Source organism: Choloepus didactylus, chromosome 19, assembly GCF_015220235.1.
Source record: "Choloepus didactylus isolate mChoDid1 chromosome 19, mChoDid1.pri, whole genome shotgun sequence".
NCBI classification, from domain to species: domain Eukaryota; kingdom Metazoa; phylum Chordata; class Mammalia; order Pilosa; family Megalonychidae; genus Choloepus; species Choloepus didactylus.
The window spans coordinates 48,824,695-48,848,270 of NC_051325.1; the positions used below are offsets into that span (position 1 = coordinate 48,824,695).

At 37.1% G+C, this 23,576-nt stretch overlaps 1 protein-coding gene across 6 annotated transcripts in view; it reads left to right on the forward strand.

The window, feature by feature from the left end:
* The window catches only part of STK4 (serine/threonine kinase 4), a 200,179-nt gene that overhangs the window by 67,361 nt on the left and 109,242 nt on the right, over positions 1–23,576 (forward strand). For 5 of the 6 annotated variants that reach the window (XM_037812424.1, XM_037812423.1, XM_037812427.1 and 2 more), the window contains one exon: positions 3,699–3,856. In XM_037812424.1, the coding sequence (XP_037668352.1) occupies positions 3,699–3,856 (158 nt within the window). Of the gene's footprint in view, positions 1–3,698; positions 3,857–11,770; positions 12,740–23,576 lie in introns of those variants that run through there. The other variant, XM_037812428.1, reaches the window with a different exon arrangement.

A 23,576-nucleotide genomic window follows, 5' to 3' on the forward strand; every position in this document is an offset into this window, starting at 1 on the left:
TTGGAAGAGTCTAAGCTTTCATTTCAGTCTCACCACAGATTGTCTCTGCCACTGACCCACAAGTCCTTGGTATTGGTGTAGGTTCCCTGGGATTTCCAAGTGGGTCCCCTTTCCCTGCTGTGCTCTTCCAGGAACTCTGCTGAGGGAGGGCCGCGCCATGTCACAAGTATGTGCCAGCCTCCAGAGAAGCCCTGAGACGCCCAGCTGTGCAGGAGCATTCCCAACCCACTTCAAAGATGGTTGAATGGGACGTGTTAACTTCCCCCTTTTCACACAGCTCTGCCCTCCCAGCTCCGGGACGGTCAGCCGTGAGTGTGTTAGAGGCCACTGTACACGGCCGGTATTGTGGCATGTGCACAGTGCTGCAGGAAAGACTCCCCGTCACACTGGGTTTCTTGGCGCAGCTCTGGGCTGTGGGTCCGGCCCTGGGCAGGAGTGTCCCCAGCCCGCCAGGAAGATGGCTGCAAGTGGTGCGTTTTTTTCTCCTTTTGGCTCCCCTTTGCTCCCCTGGCCCCAAGACAATCAGCAGCGGGTGTGGGAAGGGATATCCTCCATGCCAGACATGGAGGTGGTAGCCCAGCCCGCTCCCGCCGTGCTTCACTGCGCGGCTATCCCCCTCGTATCTGCAGCTGTTCCTGGGCTTTTTTTTTTCCTTTTTTTTTAAAGAACTAGTCTGTCTCCAAACGCCAGCCCATCGTTTCCCCACACCGCAGCGCGGCTGAGGGACTTTCATCCAACTCACTCACTTGTTTCAGAATGCAGACTCCTGGTTTCACCAAATGCACGGTCCCTGTGGATTTAATAGACCTTGGCCGGCTGGTGCTGCGCTGAAACTGGTGTTCTGGGTCACTTTCTGGTTTTTATCTAGTATTTTTCACGGAGGTGTTTTTTTGCCCTGTCTCACCTAGCTGCCATCTTAGGTTCTTCCCCTAGTTCCTTTTAGTGGGGAGTGGTATTTAGAAACCAAAAACTGGGTACTAGGTGTGCTCGTTGATACTGGGGTGTTATTGCTTCAAGGCCTTTTAATGAAAAAGGCTTGGAAATACATATTTTTAAAAATTTTAAAAATTTAAAAATATTGATTTTTCAAATACAATACCACAGCATTGCTCCATGCCTTCCTTCATTTCATATTTTGATATTAGATATTGACAAATCCCCCCATAGGGATTTACCATTTTGAATTCCAGTTCAGCAACGCATGAGAGTGCTTGTGTCCCCACAGCCTTACAAACAGATCATGTATTGTCAAGCTTTTGAATTTTTGCCCATCTAAAATGTAAAAATGGTATCTCTAAGTGTTTTTAATTTGAATTTCTCTTATTATAAGTAAACCTGGGCATTTTTTTTTTGTATGTTTATGGACCAGTTAGATATTTTTGTTTGTGTACTGTCTTTTCAAGTCTTTAATCCATTTTTTGTCTGTTTTGTTTTTTTTTCTTGATTTTAATAATTCTTTTTATATTTAGAGCTTATCACCTTAATATATAAGAATTCTTAAAATTTTCTTTAAAAACTAAATTAAAAATAATTTTGTGATGATTGTTGTAAATATTTTCTTCCAGTTCTTCATTTGTCTTTTGGCTTGGCTTATAGTGTATGTGTGTTTATTAATTTTTTAATTTATGATGGTTTCATCACACAAAAGGTTTTTATCTTTTTTATTGCATCTGGATTTTTGTTATGGTTAGAAAGGCTTTTTCCACACCTGGAAATGTTTTCTTCTAGTATCCATGGTTTCCATTTTTACAATTAGATCTGCTATGCATTTGGAGTTTTTCTGGTTTAAGGTGTGAGGTGTGAATCCAATTTAATTTTTTTCCAAATGTCTATCCAGTTGTTGAGACAGCCATTTGGGCTTTCTATTCTATTTCTGGACTTTCTATCCTATACAACTGATCATTCTATCTTGTCGGGATAATGTATACATATATACTGTATGTGTCAGCAGTCAGTAGCACTTTGGCTTTAGAAGGCTGTCTGAATACTCCTTTATTCTACATGTGGGATTGCTGCAGTGTCCTCTCTGAGCCAGTCCTGTTCACAAGTAGTCCTAGAAGAGAGAACTTATCAAAAGGACATAGCTTCCTAACTTCTTAGCAAATCCCAAACACCTTTTTATTTACAAGTATTATTTTGTTGTAGCTCTTGCAGAACTACATTATGAAATAATGCTTTAAATCTAATTAAAAAATTAAATGAGAAAAGCATGAAAAGCACTTAACATCATATCTAGGACAAACTAAACAAAAATATATTCCCCAGTGGTCCAAGCAAATATTGTATTTAATCGCCAGTAAATGAGGAAGCAGCAGTGAAGTAAGCTACCAGGAGCAGCACCTGGAAGTGGACAAATCTGTGATTGACTGCTATGGAACTTGGTGATGGTGACAGTGAGGAAGAGGGCAAAATTCTGAGAGGCAGATGGGGTGCTGGCTTGAAACTGGACAAGACAAGTGTCAGGAGATAAGATTGCATGGAACTGAAGTGCCCAGCGAGGAACACTTGCTGTTCTTTAACTTCTAGACACCTCCCCATCAGTTTCTTAGAAAGGCTCTGGACCTGCTGGCGCTTTCTCCTGGTTACTGGGAAAGAGGCTGCTATAAACCCACATGTTCATGGGAAGCACTGAAAAAAGCTTCCTGTACTTCTCCAACATTAGAATACTAATCATGGGCACAAAGATCCCTCAACATGTGAAATAGGGCCATTCAGCTAGCCAGGTTTTAAAGTCATGTCAGGTAAAATTATTCTTTTTGCCACTGTTAGTTGTTATAGCTACTGATTTGTCTAGCAGGAATGGTTCAAGGCCCAATCTAAGCCTCCCTCTTCCAGTCTTCGCTGACCACTCCAGCCTGCAAGATCTCTCCATCTTCTGGGCACATGTAACTCTTACCATCAATTCAACTCATTTAATACTTATCCTGTACTATCTTCTTTTTTTAAAATGTTCATAAAAAAGTAAATATAATCACCTATAATCCTACTACCAGAGACTAAAACTAACTATTAATATTTTGCTATATTTTCTTCCAGTCTTATTTTTTTTCCTCTCATGTATGTTTTTACAGAGTTGAGATCATTCTTTGAATATAATATTGCATTATATTTTCCCTTAGCCTTATTGTAAACATTTTAAATAGTATTTTTAAAGTTGCATGTTTTATGAAGTAGATGGATTGTGATTTACTTATATTTTCTTTTCATGCATATTTTCTCATTAATCCAATTAGATAGTGAAATTATCAAATGAAGTCAACATATTGTAATATCTTTCCCTTTACCTACTCAAGTGCCTGTACAGAATACTGTTAAACAAATATTGTATACTTCTCTGTTTTCAGTCTGAATATTACAGGAACTGTTTGCTATCGGAGACCCAAAAAGTATTAAATGCAGCTTACTCAGAATTGTTTGCATCACCCAATCCTTTCCATCCAGACAAAGGGGCCCTGGGAAATCTTTGCATGGATTTTAGGGATACCATGAATTTTTTTAAATTCTCTGGGAAGTGTTTTGAGTAAGCGTTTACATATTTTTCTGTTGTTTTCATTAGATTCTTGGAGGAGCCCTTATTTAAAAAAAAGAGCAGCTCTACAGCTCTGTTCTACTGTAGCCCATCTGGAGAGAGATCTGTTCATTAAACTTATGTAAAATATGTGTATTCCTTTTCACCTTTGATTTTTCTGGGTTTTCAGGAAGGGATGAAACCATGCAGCCTGCAAAACCATCTTTCCTTGAATACTTTGAACAAAAAGAAAAGGAAAATCAGATCAACAGCTTTGGCAAGAGCGTATCTGGCCCACTGAAAAATTCTTCAGATTGGAAAGTACCACAGGATGGAGACTATGAGTTTGTAAGTAGTGTTGGAAGTCAAATGGTTATGACTTCTATTTTATTTATCACACATCCAACTCTGTCCTTTCATCGAAAATGCCTGAGCATTTCCTCATGGCCATCTGAGTCTCTTCTAACAGCCTCTGCTGCAGCTCCTAAACTGAGGTCCTCAGGAGTTTGAGGCAGCAGCATTTTGACTGACATTTGAACAGTGCTGGGGCCCCTGATTTAGTGGCATCTTTTTCACTTTAAAAATCCTTTATTTGCTTGCCATTTTTTTCCTTGTCAAATTAGAAATTATTAACAGTAAAAGAAATATTCAGCCTTCAAGTGAAGCTGCAAATGTCTTTAATAGTTTATTTGGGATTGTGATTTTATATTTAAGAATTAGACTGGAGGGCAGTTGATGCTGTTTTGCAGTGTCTTTGTGGTTTTGCTAACCAATCTCCTAATTTTAGGCACTCTGAGAAAATTTTTCTGAATATTGTCAGAAGATAACTATTAAATTGTTCTAAAGTTCCTTCTGAAAAACTGGGTGTGTTTTTCCTTTTTTTGCTGTGGAACATTTTCTCTCAACTACAAAGGCTTATTAATGTTCACAGGGATTTTAATGAGTAGAGGCAATAAAAAATTTGGGGAAACAGTAAACTAAGAAATCTGCATCCCTTTTCTGAATATTTTTAGAAAGAATTTTCTCTTTATGAATTTTATTTTTACATTTTAAATATTGAGGTTGATATTCAGCTGCCACAATTCTGTTGTTGTTTATAGAGGAGCCTTGGATGAGGGCTCTGGGAGGCCTTTCTAATCCTGGCTTTCTTCTATCTTACTGACTGGCCTAGAGGAAATGATGGCATTCTTCCATAACTCAAATTCTATTTTTGTTAAATAGCAGAGATGTCATAGTTTATATAAGTAATGATAGAGATCTTTTGAGGACTGGAATCACTTATCCAAGGTTAACTGATTAGTCATTAAACCCATGCTAGAACCCGGGTTTATTTGTTTTTTTCATCTATTTATTCATTCATTTATTTATTCAGTGTTTTTTGAGGGCTAATATGTGCTTGACACTTTTCTAGGGATGTAGTAGTGAACAAAACAGACAGAAACTCCTTCCTCATGGAGCTTTCATTCTACAAGTAGGAAAATAAAGAAGAAAAATATTTAGTGTATCAGATAGTGGTAAGTGCTTGGGAAGTATAAAGCAGGAAAGGGAGGTTAAGAGAGAGAGAGTGTGCCTGTGTGTGTAGTGGTATTAAATAGAGCAGTCAAGGAAGTCGTTTGGTAAGAAGATGAGGGAGTGGACTGTATGAATATCCAGAGGAAGAGCGTTTCAGGCAGAGGGAACAGCAGATGCAGAGGTCCTGAGGCAGGAACTTGTTTGGTGTGTTTGAGGAACAGTGACGAGGACAATACGTCTGAAATGATACCAAGGGGGAGTGTAGCAGGAAATGAGATCAGAGATGTAGTGGGAAGCCAGATCATGTAAGGCCTTGTGTGTAATTATAAGGACTTTAGCTTTTAGTCTGAGTGAAATGGAAAACCAGTGGTGAGAGATGACTTTGTCCTTATGTCTCAAAAGTATGCTGGTTGATATATTAATAATACACTGTAGGAAGACTGTAACTGTAGATTTTCTGAACACGAGTGAAGTGTTTCTATCTACCATACAAAGGAGGCCAAATACGGGGCATATTGCTGCCATTCCCTCTTTTAGGTCTTTGGCATTCATCTTTTCCATGGAGTCAGGATTTGGCTTCAGAATCTTTCCCACAGTGCTCCAGCCTTCAGTGTTGATCAGTCAGGGTAGACACATGAGATTTGAGTTATTGTGCTTGTTATTCCATGTTGTGTGTGTAGTTGTCTTCTACAAATCTGTGAAGACTGATTTTCTCAGTTCTGTGAGTCTTTAGGCAAAGATGTTTCAATAACTGCGAGGTAACAAATCATCATCATAGGACTCCTCAAATCTCTATTCCTAGGCCTAGTTTCCTGTTGGTTTGTTGTTGTTATTTGTTTGTTTTAAATGTTATAGAAGTTAGTGATCCTGAAATCCCAGTCACTTGGATCCTAACCATTATGAATTCACTTCTCTTTGCCACAGGTTTCCCATACAGAGATCATTAGCAGAGACATTGTTTTAATAGGCAGGCTGCTTATACACGAGGGCTTTGGTAGGTCTTTATAGAGACTGTGATTTATTTTGGAAGTAGATGAAGGCTGCGGGGAGTGGGCCCCTGAGTACAGTGACTAGGTCAGAGTACTGCCCACTTGTGTTACTTCTGGTCAGTGCGGGAGAAAGGTCCTGAGACTTCTCTTTAAAACCAGAGTCATAAACTGGGAGCATCCAGCCCTCAGACCTTTTTGTGTATTCTGGACAGCATTTTAAAATTAGTCATCTATGTTTAAAAATTGAGAGATTTTACATAAAGTTTTAGATCTCTAGCTTATCTTGAAAACTTGGAAGATTGGGCCACAATTGACCTAGATTATTGGATGACTGTTGTCTGAAGCTGAGTAGCAGCTGCCCTGTTTGGATATGACCTCTCCAGTTGTGCATAACATGTGGCCTACTTCACTCATCTGTATTAACTGTCTGAGTTGTCTGGGATTCATGGGCATTTGATGTTGGGACCCATGTTCTAAATACTTGTATAAACCCACATTGTACCTGAGCCAATCTATCCTGATATATAAAATTTTACTCTGTTTTTGTCTTCTGAATTTCACAAGAATTCATTTTTTTAAATTCTTCTTTTGAGAGAATTTCAAACTAAGGAACGAAAGAGATTGAGGTGGGGTGTACATGAGCGGCTACACCAAAAAGTACCAAAGAACAAATGAAAACTGTTTTTAATACCTTAATATCCTTAATATATAGCTCTTACCTTAATCTTAAAGTAAGTATTTGAGACAGTAGTCTAAAACAGTGGTTCTCAAAGTGTGGCCCCCAACCAGCAGAGTCACCATCACCTGGGAACTTGTTAGAAAAGCAGTTTCTCGGGCCCTGCCCCAGAGATACTGAATCTGAAACTCGGAGGATAGGGCCCAGTAGTCTATTTCAAACTGCCCTCCAGGTGATTCTTACCCACTAAAGTCTGAGAACCATGAATTTAGAAGGTTTTTAAAGTGCAGTTTACATAAGTTTAGGTGCTCTTGAAATTCAGAGATAAAGATGTATTCGTATTTTATTAACATTGCGTGATTTTTAAAATTTCCTTTTTACTCCTCTTGAATATCCTCTGCTCTTGTTGGAAGTAACAAAGAAGCGCATAACATCAGGAAAGCATACATTTGTAAGTGACATCTGGAAAAGAGCCAATCTTTTTTTTTTGTTAAACAGTTTTATTCACATACCATACAATCCATCCTAAGTGTACAATCAGTGGCTCTAGATATAATCACATAGTTATGAATTTACCAGCACAATCAATATAAGAATATTCTCATTTCTTCCAGAAAAAGAAATCCCATACTCCTTATATCTCCCTATTATTGACATTTAGCTTTGGTATAGTGCCATTGTTACAATTAATGAAAGAATATTGCAATATTACTGTTAACTGTAGACCTAAGTTTGCATTAATAGTATTTTTTCTCATATACCACCCTATTATTAACACCCTATAATAGTGACATACATTTATTCTAGTTCATGTGAGTACTTTCTTGTATTTGTACAATTAACCACCATCATCATCCACTCTAGGTTGCACTAAGTTATACAGTCCCAATTTTTATCCTCTAACTTTCCTTCTGGTGACATACATGACCCTAGCCTCTCTTTCAACCATACTCACACTCAGTGTTGTTAATTATACTTACAGTATTGTGCAGAGCCAATCTTTTGAGTGAAAAAAGTGTTCTGAATAATCCCACTAAGCTTAAAGAACCTAGCTGATTTGTTTCAATCAATAATCTCTTAGAGACTTCCTCATTTCCAGACAGTGTTTAATTATGAGAAACAATATTCCCTTTCCTCCTGTGGAAAAATTACTATTTGAAATGAGCTTTTTGCCCAAAATGGCAAATAGGAAGTAATTTAATCAGGAATAGCAGAATTTGATAGTGACAAAAAGCTTTATGTTTTCATCTGGAACTGAATACTTGTTCCATTTTTAGAATTGAATTACCTTACTTGCCAAAATGAAAAAGCAGCCAAGATTCCCTTTAATATTTAAGATACATAGTAATAATAAAGGTGTAAAAGGTGTTTGAAAATTCAATAGTCTCTAAAATTGGTGTTTTATGTTTTATAAAAACTTGGCATTTTGGGAAATGAATGTCACTTATAAGAATTCAGGTGTTCTTATCTTGCCATCCATAAAGCCACAAAAAGCTATAAACGTAAATCCAGTGTGGCTCAAGAATCTTCCTAAAACACACTGTTATATTTTAGTTTAAAATGGCTGGAGTGCCAACAGTGGTGAGGAAGACAGAGTTCCACCCTCACAGGGGGCTTGCAGGGTGGTGAGGGAAACAGCATTGCATTAACCATATCAGTTCAGATAATAAGGGCTATAAGACAAAAGAAAGCACAGTGAAGAGATAGTGTGAGAGAAAGCCTGGCAGAGAGAGGGGACGTTTGACCTGAATGAAGAGGGGAACTAAGCTATGGGAAGGGAACAAATATAAAGAGTCTGAAACAGGACATGGTTGGTGTATGTAAGGAAGGAAAGGAATCCATTGTGGCTGTAGTGGAGTGGACACATGGGAGAGCTGTATAAATGAAACACATCATAATCAACATAAATGTGAGCACATTTAAATCACCTATTAAAAGATGGAAACTCTTTGAATAAATGTAACACTCAAAATCTAGCTGAATGCTGTTTATAAAAGACGTAACTAAAATAAAATTTCAGCAAAAAGTTTAAAAGAGATGGAAGAAGATACATCTGGCATATACTCCCTAAAAGAAAGTGTAGGTGAAGCAATATGAATATCAGGTAAAATACAATTTAAGGCAAAAGAATATTACATGAGAAAGGAATGTATTATTGCCATATGATGTACTTGATTCAGAAGACCCAAGCCATGAACCTATATAAAGCATATATATTCATCCAAAACTGATAGAAGTACAAGGAGCAATGAGAAACTGCTTTCATAGTTGAAGACTTAAAAATTGTTTTCTCAAAAATTGACATTTCTATTACACAAGAAAACAAAAACTAACAAAATTAGCAACTTGATAAACAGAAGAACTTTTCAGATATCCATGAAACTTTTAAACATATAGGGAACATTCACAAAATCGGATTATGTTTTAAAGTTCTCAATAAGAAATCTCAACACATAAATCAGACTGGCCACATTCACTGAGTACAATATAGTGAAATTAGAAATTAATAAGAAGAGTAGTCAAGCACCATTTATCCCACGTGTAATATGAAAGCATACTTTACATTTTATCTTGTTTTAAAGATAAAATCAAAATAGAAATTATAAACTATTTAGAAATGAATTACATCCAAGAACCCTACAAAATTCAGATCCCTACAATTAAGAACCTATGGGATGCAGCAAAAATGGTACTCAGAGGAAGATTTAGAGCCTAAAATGCATTTTTTAAGAATATGAGAAAGGTTCTAAATAAGATAAAAACAGGATAAATATAAAAGCAGAATTTAATAGAACAGAAAAACAAAAAGAGTTGACTGGGAAAACCAAAAACTGGTTCTTTGAAAGGACCTGACATTTGGCAGGTTTGATCAAGTTAAAACAAGAAGATACAAATAAACTATAGTAGAGGAAAGGGGAGTTACTAGAGACATAGAAAAAGGTTAGAATGAGAATATAGTATTTATAATTTTATATCATTAAATTTAATAAAAACCTAGATAAGACATGTTTAAACACTATGCCATATTTACTTCCTGTGTGGAAATGTAAATGCATAAAAATACCCAAAACATTTTTTAACAAGGAGAGCAATGAAGCTGGACTTACTACTACCAGATGTGAAAACACACCACAAAACCACAGTAATGAAAGCACTGATATGTTGGCACGAGAATAGAACATAGAGTGGTACAGAATAGAGGTGAGAAACTTACCTTTGTATATATAGGAATTTATTATATAATAATGATAAAATGGAAAATAATGCAAATGGTGTGATGCCATTTGTGCAAATATTTTTAAAAACCCAAACTAATGCTGTACACACACACACACACACAACTGCATTGATTAAAAAAAAGAGCATATACAATAACATGAAATGAGTCATTACCTCTGGGGAGAAGGACTTTAGTTTTAATTGTTTTACGTATAACTGTATTAATATATTACTTAAGTTAAAATAAATAGAGTGAGATATGTTTTTAAAATCCTGCTTAGATTTGGCTGGTTTTAGTACAAATAGAGTTAGCCAGGGTTTTGGCAGATGTAGAAGAACCATACAACTTTTCAATCTTACAAACTTTACAAGTATTGCTCATGGTATCCGTAGGTTTGGAGTAAGTTTCCTTTTTATTTAAATGAAATTGGTTCCAGATTTCTTATGACTTTTTCCATAAAAAGAGTTGATGGGAGCTGGCCCCCATGTAGTAATTCAATGTATGTTTAGTAAGATCTCTGTACTATGTGTGGATAGGCAAGGCTGCCAGGTCTTTGATAGCTGGGCCTTTATCTTCCTCATCTTTGTTTTCCTAACACCTAGCAATTGCTTGGCTTAAAGTTAATACACTGTCTTCAGTTAAACAAAGACAGTCTCTGTAATTCAACATTTAGTTCAACAGTTTGTTGAATTAAACTCAAGTGCAGTTACTGCCCTAAGAGAGTTAGTAGTATAGCAGAAAAGATTGATAATCAAATAATTTTGATATATAGTGGTAATATTAGCCAACATTTACTGCGAACTTACTTTGTGCTAGGCATTGTTCTAAGTGATATATATATATCACTATATATATATAGATGGTTGTATAGATGGATATATATATATATAGATAGATGGTTCTGAGGATTGAACTGATACATTAGTTCAATCCTCACAGCCATCCATGAGGTAGGTAATATTATTGCCATTTTATGGATGAGAAAACTGAGGCTTAAAGGGGGTAAATAGTTGACTAAGGTATTTAGAGAATAAGTGGCAAAGCAGGGATTTGAACCAAAGCATTTTGCTCCAAAGTCCAAGCTCTTAACCACTTACAGGGTGTGACCCCTCTCTAGGTTATTCTGATAAATTGTGTTCATAAAGTATGTATAAAAAGTGCTTGCCCAGAAAAGGGAGCAAGAGCCTCAAGGAAGGTATCAAGAAGTCTTATTTGAAGTGTATTTTGAAAGGAATCTTGGAGCCGGAGAGAGAGGAAAAAGGCATTAAGGACCAGGGGATGGTCAGGAAGTAATGAGCAATTGTATTTGGAGCATGGAGGGGGAGGAGAAGGGGGAGGAGGGACTAGAGAAGAGAAATTGCAAGTCAAGTAAATTGGTGCCCAGCATACCCCTACTTTTTCTGGAAATACTTAATACTTTTTCATGTTTTTCCATGGTGTATCAGAGAAATTTAAAATGGAATCCTAATGCAGCCCAAAGAGTTAATATCCCTCTGAAGTTGTGTGACGATGTGTCCTTCAGTATATAAAACCACCAAGGTATTAATCCAAAATTAATTAGACTAAAATAACAGAATCTAGATCAAGATTGATTGTTTAGATTCTCTGAATAATTATAAACCATGCAGATGTGTTTTTGTTGTTGTTGTTGTCGTTTTATGGTAGGGAAAAGATACATTTTAGCTGTGAGTTTTCCCCAGAGGGTAACAAGAACTTGTGATTTCGTAAAATTTTATCTTACCCATTTGCTCTTAGATCAGGTCTCCAAATCTGATTGTAAATAAACGTTTCTTTGGGTTTTTATAAAGAAGCTTTACTGAATTGTCAGAATTTAGTCAATTATTCTTTCTTTTTTTTTTTTTTAGGTTGCACTTTTTGCTTTTGGCTATATACTTTAGAAATTAGACATTTGGTAGGAGGTTAGAGTTATTACTGCCTTATTTATATTTTAATATTATGATTGCTATGGTAGCACAGATGCTTTATTTACTCATGTTTCAATTAATATTCTCAAGGATGCATCTTAATGTTTTATCTGCCATTTTATAGAGACTAAAGAAACACTTCCAAAATATTGTCTTTAAATTTATTATTTGTTTCAAAATGAGTAAAATAAAAGTTATTGCTTAGCCTTAAATATCCCTGCCTCCATTGGTAAGATAGAATCTAATGAACCCTCAAGTTCCCATCACTTGGCCTCAACAATTATCAACTCATGACTGTTCTTGCTTTATCTCAAGCTCCACCTAAGCTCTTTCCCATCTCCTCCACTTGATTATTTTGAAGCAAGTCCCAGGCATATCATTTTCATTTCTAAATATTTTCATATGTATCTATAAAAGATTAAAGACCCCTTTTAAAAGATTTAACTATAATGCCATTATCTTATCTTAAAAAATTAAGAATAATTCCTTAATGCCATAAAATACCTAGTCAGTATTTGGTTTTCTCCAATCATCTCATGCTTAAAAAAAAAAAAAAAATTATGGTTTTTTTGAATTATAATCCTAATAAGATTCATACATTGCAGTTGGTGAATAAATCTCTTAAATCTCTTTTAATTGATAAATTTTCTCTTTCTCTTCCCCCTCTCCATCTACTCTTTGTGAAACTGTTAAAGAAACTGATTGTTCCATACATTTTCTTACATTATACATATTCCTGATTACGTCAAAGCAGTGCTGTTCACTGTGTTCCCTGAATTTCTTGTACATTGGTAGTTCAATCTAGAACAAAGGTTCCCAGGACTCCTTTACACTTTTAAACATTATTGATGACCCAGATAACTTTTTTTTTTATATAGGTAATGTCTATTGATATTTACTGAATTAGAGGTTAACACTGAGAAATTTTTAAAATATTTATTAATTCATGTAAAAATAACAATAATAAATGCATTATACATCAATATAAAGAATATATCTTTTTGAAAAATAACTGTTTTACACAAAACAAAAAAAATTAGAAGAATGATATTATTTTGAATTTTTTCAAAGCTCTATAATGTTTTGCTTAATAGAAGTCAGTTAGATTTATCATATCTGCTTCTGTATCCAGTATGTTATAATATACTGTTTTGGTTGAAGTATATGAAGAAAATTTAGCAAAGATATGTAGTTTGAAAAGGGAGAAGTATTTTAATAGTCTTTTCAGATATTCGTGGATATTCTTCTTGGATACACCAGAACTCAAAAAATGATGGTTTCTTAAAGGTTAGTTGCAGTGTGGAACCAGAAACCCTATCAATGAGCTTTTCTTACTCTGTTCATTAAAATTCATTGGTCTGTCTTGCACTTTGAATGGAACTTTTACTCATACATGATTTGTAACATCATGCATTAGTCATTTTAAAAATATTGATATACTGAGTTACACGTATTTTCCAAATGTTGACACATTTCATTATATGTTATTTTAAAAAATCACAGTCTTTGATGTCATACCAGTCTCATCAGAAAAATCCCTAAATTTTGGGAAGCTGTAAGCACATGTTATGGAATCAAGTTTTCCAAAATTTTCTTAATTTTCCCTTGGAAGCTTGAGTTTTAACATTGTCAACAAAAACTCTCAGTTGTTTTCCTTCAAGTGACAGGCTCATTTTTGAGAAAATGTCTGCCCAATACCCTAGTCTGAAAAACCAGTTTGTCTGTCAACCATTCTTTCAAATAAAAATGGTGTGCCATGCCAAGAAACACATGAAAAAATGTTCAGCTTCACTAGCTATTAGAGAGATGCAAATTAAGACCACAATAAGATACCATCTAACACCGATTAGAATGTCTGCCATTAAACAAACAGGAAACTACAAATGCTGGAGGGGATGTGGAGAAATTGGAATTCTTATTCATTGTTGGTGGGACTGTACAATGGTTCAAGCCACTCTGGAAGTTAGTCTGGCAGTTCCTTAGAAAACTAGAAATAAAGTTACCATTTGATCCAGCGATTGCACTTCTCGGTATATACCCGGAAGGTCGGAAAGCAGTGACACGAACAGATATCTGCACGCCAATGTTCATAGCAGCATTATTCACAATTGCCAAGAGATGGAAACAACCCAAATGTCCTTCAGCAGATGAGTGGATAAATAAAATGTGATATATACACACGATGGAATACTACGCGGCAGTAAGAAGGAACAATGTCGTGAAACATATGACAACATGGATGAACCTTGAAGACATAATGCTGAGCGAAATAAGCCAGGCACAAAAAGAGAAATATTATATGCTACCACTAATGTGAACTTTGAAAAATGTAAAACAAATGGTTTATAAGGTAGAATGTAGGGGAACTAGCAATAGAGAGCAATTAAGGAAGGGGGAACAGTAATCCAAGAAGAACAGATAAGCTATTTAACGTTCTGGGGATGCCCAGGAATGACTATGGTCTGTTAATTTCTGATGGATATAGTAGGAACAAGTTCACAGAAATGTTGCTATATTATGTAACTTTCTTGGGGTAAAGTAGGAACATGTTGGAAGTTAAGCAGTTATCTTAGGTTAGTTGTCTTTTTCTTACTCCCTTGTTATGGTCTCTTTGAAATGTTCTTTTATTGTATGTTTGTTTTCTTTTTAACTTTTTTTTCATACAGTTGATTTAAAAAAGAAGGGAAAGTTAAAAAAAAAAAGAAAAGAAAAACAAGGAAAAAAAGATGTAGTGCCCCCTTGAGGAGCCTGTGGAGAATGCAGGGGTATTCGCCTACCCCACCTCCATGGTTGCTAACATGACCACAGACATAGGGGACTGGTGGTTTGATGGGTTGAGCCCTCTACCATAGGTTTTACCCTTAGGAAGACGGTTGCTGCAAAGGAGAGGCTAGGCCTCCCTATGGTTGTGCCTAAGAGCCTCCTCCCGAATGCCTCTTTGTTGCTCAGATGTGGCCCTCTCTCTCTAGCTAAGCCAACTTGAAAGGTGAAATCACTCCCCTCCCCCCTACGTGGGATCAGACATCCAGGGGAGTGAATCTCCCTGGCAACGTGGAATATGACTCCCGGGGAGGAATGTAGACCTGGCATCGTGGGATGGAGAACATCTTCTTGACCAAAAGGGGGATGTGAAAGGAAATGAAATAAGCTTCAGTGGCAGAGAGATTCCAAAAGGAGCCGAGAGGTCACTCTGGTGGGCACTCTTACGCACAATTTAGACAACCCTTTTTAGGTTCTAAAGAATTGGGGTAGCTGGTGGTGGATACCTGAAGCTATCAAACTACAACCCAGAACCCATGAATCTCGAAGACAATTGTATAAAAATGTAGCTTATGAGGGGTGACAATGGGATTGGGAAAGCCATAAGGACCACACTCCACTTTGTCTAGTTTATGGATGGATGAGTAGAAAAATAGGGGAAGGAAACAAACAGACAAAGGTACCCAGTGTTCTTTTTTACTTCAATTGCTCTTTTTCACTCTAATTATTATTCTTGTTATTTTTGTGTGTGTGCTAATGAAGGTGTCAGGGATTGATTTAGGTGATGAATGTACAACTATGTAATGGTACTGTGAACAATCGAAAGTGCGATTTGTTTTGTATGACTGTGTGGTATGTGAATATATCTCAATAAAATGATTAAAAAAAAATGGTGTGCCATGAAAAGAGGAGCTAGTTCAGCTTACAACTCAACTGTACAATGCTTTGCCTCAAGACAACCATTGAATTAAGCAAAAGTGCTTAATGCAAACTTTCCATTTTGACACAGAGAATATTAAAAAGATAAGATATATTCAAAAAGACATACTCAAAGGAAAATGTTCAGAGATAGATTGTGGTGATGAATGCATAACTATGTTATACTGTGGACAGTGGATTGTATACCATGGATGATTGTATGGTGTGTGAATGTATTTCAATAAAACTGAATTTAATTAAAAAAAAAAAGACATACTCAGAGGTCAAACTGTAACAAAATTAATACTTTTTACTATTTCATCAAAGGTATTCTTCAAGGAACTGCCATTTTTTTGTTTTAATTGTGAACCAGTGATCATGAAGAATACAAGAACTACCAGTACCGTTTGGTGCCACTTCCTTGATTCATACTAAGCCACTAGCAGTTTTAGCTGCCATTACTTTTGTACCATCACAGTGGAAAAGGAAAATAATGTCTTAGTATTAATATGGAAATAGTTTAATCGTACAGACTCCCTAAAAAGTTATCAGGGATCTGCGAGAAGTCCACAGGCCATACTTTGAGAACTGCTGATCTAAAGTCTTGATCAGATTCAGGTTCAGTTTTGGGGGGCAAACATATTTCATAGATGATATGTGTGCTTTCATCAAGAGGTTCACAATACCTGGGTATTTGGTCATTTCTCTTTTTTTGTATTGTTATCAGTCAGTGAGGGTCATTATTTAGGTCCGTGATTTCATTAAGGATTGCAAAATGGTGACATATTATCATTTCTCCATTTACCAACTAAAATATTTCTATAAAGAAACACTTTCCTTTCATTAATTATGTAGACATTCTCAGGAAAATTTGTATAGGAAAGAAAGGATATGATCTTTTCCCTTTATTTACCAGTTTTCAAAATAATGAATTGGTTCCCTAGCATCCTCCAAAGGTAACCAGTGAGGATTTTTTTTGGTATCTTGAATTTGTGGATTTAAAAATATTTGATGTGCTTCAATCCTTGCAATTATTTTTTAATGTTTAAATTGTCCCATGTTGATATGACCCCAGTAGGTTTTGTTTTTTTTTTAATTCTAATCTGTTTTATTGAGGTATGATTTCCATACTCCCCAGGAGTTTCTGATATATTCCTTGATTTCTAGTATGACAAGATGTTCCAGGCTCATCTTGTACATTCCCTGCTCCAGACCTGGAAGCTGCCTTTTTTTTTTGAAAGAACTCTGTTTCCTTTTAGTGGGAAATGGTATTTAGAGACCACATCTAGGCTACAAGGAGTACTCATTGCAGTTAGGTCATCTTTTGTAGGTCTTTTCAATGGACAAAACTAGGAAGTTTTGTTTTTTTTTTAAACACATGAATACATATGCCATTTCTAGTACAGAGTCAAGACTAAAGAATTTTTACTTAACCACTTTGATTCCATCTCTGTTAACTCCTTCCCCCCATGCCAAATATTTTATTCCCAGCAGTACTAATACAATTCTCGTTTGCTTTATATCCCGTAATAAATTTGTCAGCCTCAGAATAGCAATACTAACACTTCCACCAATAATAATTACCGAAAACAATTTAAGATTGTATTGCAGTTTTCTTTATCCATAGGGCATAACCAACTAGAGATGTATAGTCAAATTATTGTATGTTAAATTCACTCAGAATAATTTCTATCCATCTGGTTAAGTCACAAACAGTATGTGGAGAGATTTTTTGTTTCATTTTGCTTTCTGTTTTTAGGTATTAACTTTTTATTGTTTTGGTTTATAATTATACAAAAACAAAGTTATTCAGATTTAGCTTCTATTCCTGTCCCCTCTACCCTGTTTCCTCCCTCTTTTTTTTTTTTTAAGTTTTTGTATTCCTCATTCTTAGATAACCAGAAGTATACTTTACACACTTTTGTCTACCTTTCTGTTTTCACTTAACTATATAGCCTAGAAATCACTCGGTAGCAGTATATAAAGACAGTTTTTATTGCTTTCTGATGCTTATTAGTATTCCATTGTAAGGATGTACTGTAGTTTATCCAGCCAGTCTCCTGTTGATGGACAGTTAGGTTGTTTGCAGTGATTTTAAAGTTGATTGCTTCATTAACCTGTTCACAAATAGAGAATGAGACTTTTTGTAATATTGCTTTTGTTTAGAGTTGAGAAGCAAATTACGTATTTCAAACCTGTATAAACCCATTTGTTTTGTTTGTAGTTAAAGCTGTTTTTTCTTTTTTGTTTTAAGCAAGGAGTATTCAGAAGAATCTCTTTGCCAAAGTCTGGTGCTGTTTATGTAAACTAATTAGACTTTAATTTAGTCATAAAATCCTTGTATCACATGAGAATGAGTAATCAGTCTCCTGGCAAGCATTGTTTATTAGACTGCTCCAGGTATCAGAATGTTGCCAGTTTGGTATTTACAGCTGAAGGAGCCCCTGGAGGCCTGGAATTCCTAATTGTTATAATCAGAACATGAAATGTCATAAGTTTGAATCTCATTACAACCAAGTCCAGATTTCAGATTTGGTTCAGTTACTATAATTTGGCCAAAACTTGAAGTCAGAAAAGAAAAACAACAGTCAGTTTAGTATTGTTTACTTTTCATCCATAAGAAGCTTTCAAAGGCTGAAAAATATTTTAAAATGTAAATTAGTTACTAATTTAGAAAGCAGAGTTTTCAATTTTCAGCTTAGATGACATGTAGGTTATTTTTCCTGTTATCCAATCCACGGCTATGACTGAATTGTGATCCCATTCGCCTCGACATCTTTTTCACTCTTCTTCCGTTGAGCTGTCAGACACTTTCTTCAGTCTTTCTTCTCACCTTCACCTCCTATTTTTTCTCACAGACTCTTGACAGTTCGGTAATTCATGTTCCTGGGATATGAAATGTGGAGAAGACGAGGAAGATTTATTACAATTTTCTTTCCCCCATCCAAAGATTCTCTGTTAGAATTCTGAAAGTAATATTTGCTTATATATAGCCAAGTGCCTTTGAAACAAAAACATGTTGTGAGACTTCTTTTCTCATTATCAAGATGTGTTACTTTTGTCCTTCCCCTCTTCCAACATGACTACTTTTACTTTATAAGATTCCGATGCTCCACTTTACAAGTGAAATACAACAGAATTGAGAGTCTTTTGTCTGTGATGTTAACTCCAGCCCCATTACTTCACTAATGGAAGGCAGGTCTCTTTTCCTTCTTTCATCTCAATATTGGAATTTGATTCTGTTCCAGTTTGCTAATGCTGCCGTTAAGCAGAATACCAGGAATGGACTGGCTTTTATAAAGGGGATTTATTGGGTTACAAATTTACAGTTCTGAGTCCATAAAATTGTCCAAAATTAAGGCATCAACAAGAGGATACCTTCACTGAAGGAAGGCTAGTGGCATCCAGAACACCCCTGACAGCTGGGAAGGTACATGACTCCTGGGTTGTGTTTCAAAAAAAAAAAAATGGCTTTCTCCAAAATGTCTCTGGGCTCCTTTCTGTCAGCTCCTGTGCATCCTTGCTTCTTTCTCCCAGGACATTACTCTCTAAGCATTTGGGGGTCCTCTCTTAGCTTCTCCAGGGCAAACTCTGGGCTTCATCTCTTAACTTAGCATCTCCAAACGTCCTTCTGTTTGCATCTCCAGGCATCTCCAAGCATCAGCAGCTGTGCTGGTTCTTAGCTTCTGCCGGGGGCAAACTCTGGATTACATTTCTTAGCTTCTCTCCAAAATGTCTCTCTCAACTTCTCTTGGGGCGTTTTGTCCTTTCTGCTCTCTGTGTGAGCTCTGTTTAAAGGACTCCAGTGATGTAATTAAGACCACCCTGAATGGGTGGGGCCCATACCTCCTTAGAAATAATTCAATCAGAGGTTCCACCCTAATCAATAGACTAATCAGTCTGCCTCCACAAGATTGCATTAAAGAATATGGCTTTTCTGGGGGACCTGATATATCCAAACCCATGCAGATACTGATACTACTGAGATTTCCAGCAGACAGTGTAGGGAAGAAGTGGTATTAAGATGATTCGAGGGGAGGCGGGGCAAGATGGCAGACTGGTGAGCTGTATGTTTTAGTTACTCCTCCAAGAAAGTAGGTAAAAAGCCAGGAACTGCGTGGACTGGACACCACAGAGCAATCTGTCTTTGGGCATACTTCATACAACACTCATGAAAACGTGGAACTGCTGAGATCAGCGAAATCTGTAAGTTTTTGCGGCCAGGGGACCCGCGCCCCTCCCTGCCAGGCTCAGTCCCGGGGGAGGAGGGGCTGTCAGCTCCAGGAAGGAGAAGGGAGAATTGCAGTGGCTGCTCTTACCGGAAACTCATTCTACTGATTCAAACTCCAACCATAGATAGACTGAGGCCAGACACCAGAGACTCTGAGAGCAGCCAGCCCAGCAGAGAGGAGACAGGCATAGAAAAAAAACAACACGAAAAACTCCAAAATAAAAGCAGAGGATTTTTGGAGTTCTGGTGAACACAGAAAGGGGAAGGGCGGAGATCAGGCCTTGAGGCGCATATGCAAATCCCGAAGCAAGGCTGATCTCTCTGCCCTGGGCACCTTTCCTTAATGGCCCTGGTTGCTTTGTCTATTAGCATTTCAATAACCCATTAGATCTCTGAGGAGGGCCGTTTTTTTTTTTTTTTTTTTTTTTTTTTTTTTTTTTTTTTTTTTAAATACTTTTTGCTTTTTCTAAAACAATTACTCTAAGAAGCTCAATACAGAAAGCTTCAAAGAATTGAAATTTGGGCACGTCAAGTCAAGAGCAGAACTAAGAGAGCTCTGAGACAAAAGGCAATAATCCAGTGGCTGAGAAAATTCACTAAACAACACAACTTCCCAAGAAAAGGGGGGTGTCCGCTCACAGCCACCATCCTGGTGGACAGGAAACACTCCTGCCCATCGCCAGCCCCATAGCCCAGAGCTGCCCCAGACAACCCAGTGTGACGGAAGTGCTTCAAATAACAGGCACACACCACAAAACTGGGCGTGGACATTAGCCTTCCCTGCAACCTCAGCTGAATGTCCCAGAGCTGGGAAGGGGGAGCAGTGTGAATTAACAGAGCCCCATTCAGCCATCATTTGAGCAGACTGGGAGCCTCCCAACACAGCCCAGCAGCCCAGAACTGCCCTGGGGGGACGGCACTCACCTGCGACATAGCACAGTCATCCCTCAACAGAGGACCCGGGGTGCACAGCCTGGAAGAGGGGCCCACTTGCAAGTCTCAGGAGCCATACGCCAATACCAAAGACTTGTGGGTCAGTGGCAGAGACAAACTGTGGCAGGACTGAACTGAAGGATTAGACTATTGCAGTAGCTTTAAAACTCTAGGATCATCAGGGAGATTTGATTGTTAGGGCCACCCCCCCTCCCCGACTGCCCAGAAACACGCCCCACATACAGGGCAGGCAACACCAACTACACACGCAAGCTTGGGACACCAATTGGGCCCCACAAGACTCACTCCCCCACTCACCAAAAAGGCTAAGCAGGGGAGATCTGGCTTGTGGAGAACAGGTGGCTCGTGGACGCCACCTGCTGGTTAGTTAGAGAAAGTGTACTCCACGAAGCTGTAGATCTGATAAATTAGAGATAAGGACTTCAACTGGTCTACAAACCCTAAAAGAACCCTATCAAGGTCAGCAAATGCCACGAGGCCAAAAACAACAGAAAATTATAAAGCATATGAAAAAACCAGACGATATGGATAACCCAAGCCCAAGCACCCAAATCAAAAGACCAGAAGAGACACACCTAGAGCAGCTACTCAAAGAACTAAAGATGAACAATGAGACCCTAGTACGGGATATGAAGGAAATCAAGAAGACCCTAGAAGAGCATAAAGAAGACATTGCAAGACTAAATAAAAAAATGGATGATCTTATGGAAATTAAAGAAACTGTTGACCAAATTAAAAAGATTCTGGACACTCATAGTACAAGACTAGAGGAAGTTGAACAACGAATCAGTGACCTGGAAGATGACAGAATGGAAAATGAAAACATAAAAGAAAGAATGGGGAAAAAAATTGAAAAACTCGAAATGGACCTCAGGGATATGATAGATAATATGAAACGTCCGAATATAAGACTCATCGGTGTCCCAGAAGGGGAAGAAAAGGGTAAAGGTCTAGGAAGAGTATTCAAAGAAATTGTTGGGGAAAACTTCCCAAATCTTCTAAACAACATAAATACACAAATCATAAATGTTCAGCGAACTCCAAATAGAATAAATCCAAAAAAACCCACTCCGAGACATATACTGATCACACTGTCAAACATAGAAGAGAAGGAGCAAGTTCTGAAAGCAGCAAGAGAAAAGCAATTCACCACATACAAAGGAAACAGCATAAGACTAAGTAGTGACTACTCAGCAGCCACCATGGAGGCGAGAAGGCAGTGGCACGATATATTTAAAATTCTGAGTGAGAGGAATTTCCAGCCAAGAATACTTTATCCAGCAAAGCTCTCCTTCAAATTTGAGGGAGAGCTTAAATTTTTCACAGACAAACAAATGCTGAGAGAATTTGCTAACAAGAGACCTGCCCTACTGGAGATACTAAACGGAGCCCTACAGACAGAGAAACAAAGACAGGACAGAGAGACTTGGAGAAAGGTTCAGTACTAAAGAGATTCGGTATGGGTACAATAAAGGATATTAATAGAGAGAGGGAAAAATATGGCAAACATAATCCAAAGGATAAGATGGCCGATTCAAGAAATGCCTTCACGGTTTTAACGTTGAATGTAAATGGATTAAACTCCCCAATTAAAAGATATAGATTCGCAGAATGGATCAAAAAAAATGAACCATCAATATGTTGCATACAAGAGACTCATCTTAGACACAGGGACACAAAGAAACTGAAAGTGAAAGGATGGAAAAAAATATTTCATGCAAGCTACAGCCAAAAGAAAGCAGGTGTAGCAATATTAATCTCAGATAAAATAGACTTCAAATGCAGGGATGTTTTGAGAGACAAAGAAGGCCACTACATACTAATAAAAGGGGCAATTCAGCAAGAAGAAATAACAATCGTAAATGTCTATGCACCCAATCAAGGTGCCACAAAATACATGAGAGAAACATTGGCAAAACTAAAGGAAGCAATTGATGTTTCCACAATAATTGTGGGAGACTTCAACACATCACTCTCTCCTATAGATAGATCAACCAGACAGAAGACCAATAAGGAAATTGAAAACCTAAACAATCTGATAAATGAATTAGATTTAACAGACATCTACAGGACATTACATCCCAAATCACCAGGATACACATACTTTTCTAGTGCTCATGGAACTTTCTCCAGAATAGATCATATGCTGGGACATAAAACAAGCCTCAATAAATTTAAAAAGATTGAAATTATTCAAAGCACATTCTCTGACCACAATGGAATACAATTAGAAGTCAATAACCATCAGAGACTTAGAAAATTCACAAATACCTGGAGGCTAAACAACACACTCCTAAACAATCAGTGGGTTAAAGAAGAAATAGCAAGAGAAATTGCTAAATATATAGAGACGAATGAAAATGAGAACACAACATACCAAAACCTATGGGATGCAGCAAAAGCAGTGCTAAGGGGGAAATTTATAGCACTAAACGCATATATTAAAAAGGAAGAAAGAGCCAAAATCAAAGAACTAATGGATCAACTGAAGAAGCTAGAAAATGAACAGCAAACCAATCCTAAACCAAGTACAAGAAAAGAAATAACAAGGATTAAAGCAGAAATAAATGACATAGAGAACAAAAAAACAATAGAAAGGATAAATATCACCAAAAGTTGGTTCTTTGAGAAGATCAACAAGATTGACAAGCCCCTAGCTAGACTGACAAAATCAAAAAGAGAGAAGACCCATATAAACAAAATAATGAATGAAAAAGGTGACATAACTGCAGATCCTGAAGAAATTAAAAAAATTATAAGAGGATATTATGAACAACTGTATGGCAACAAACTGGATAATGTAGAAGAAATGGACAATTTCCTGGAAACATATGAACAACCTAGACTGACCAGAGAAGAAATAGAAGACCTCAACCAACCCAT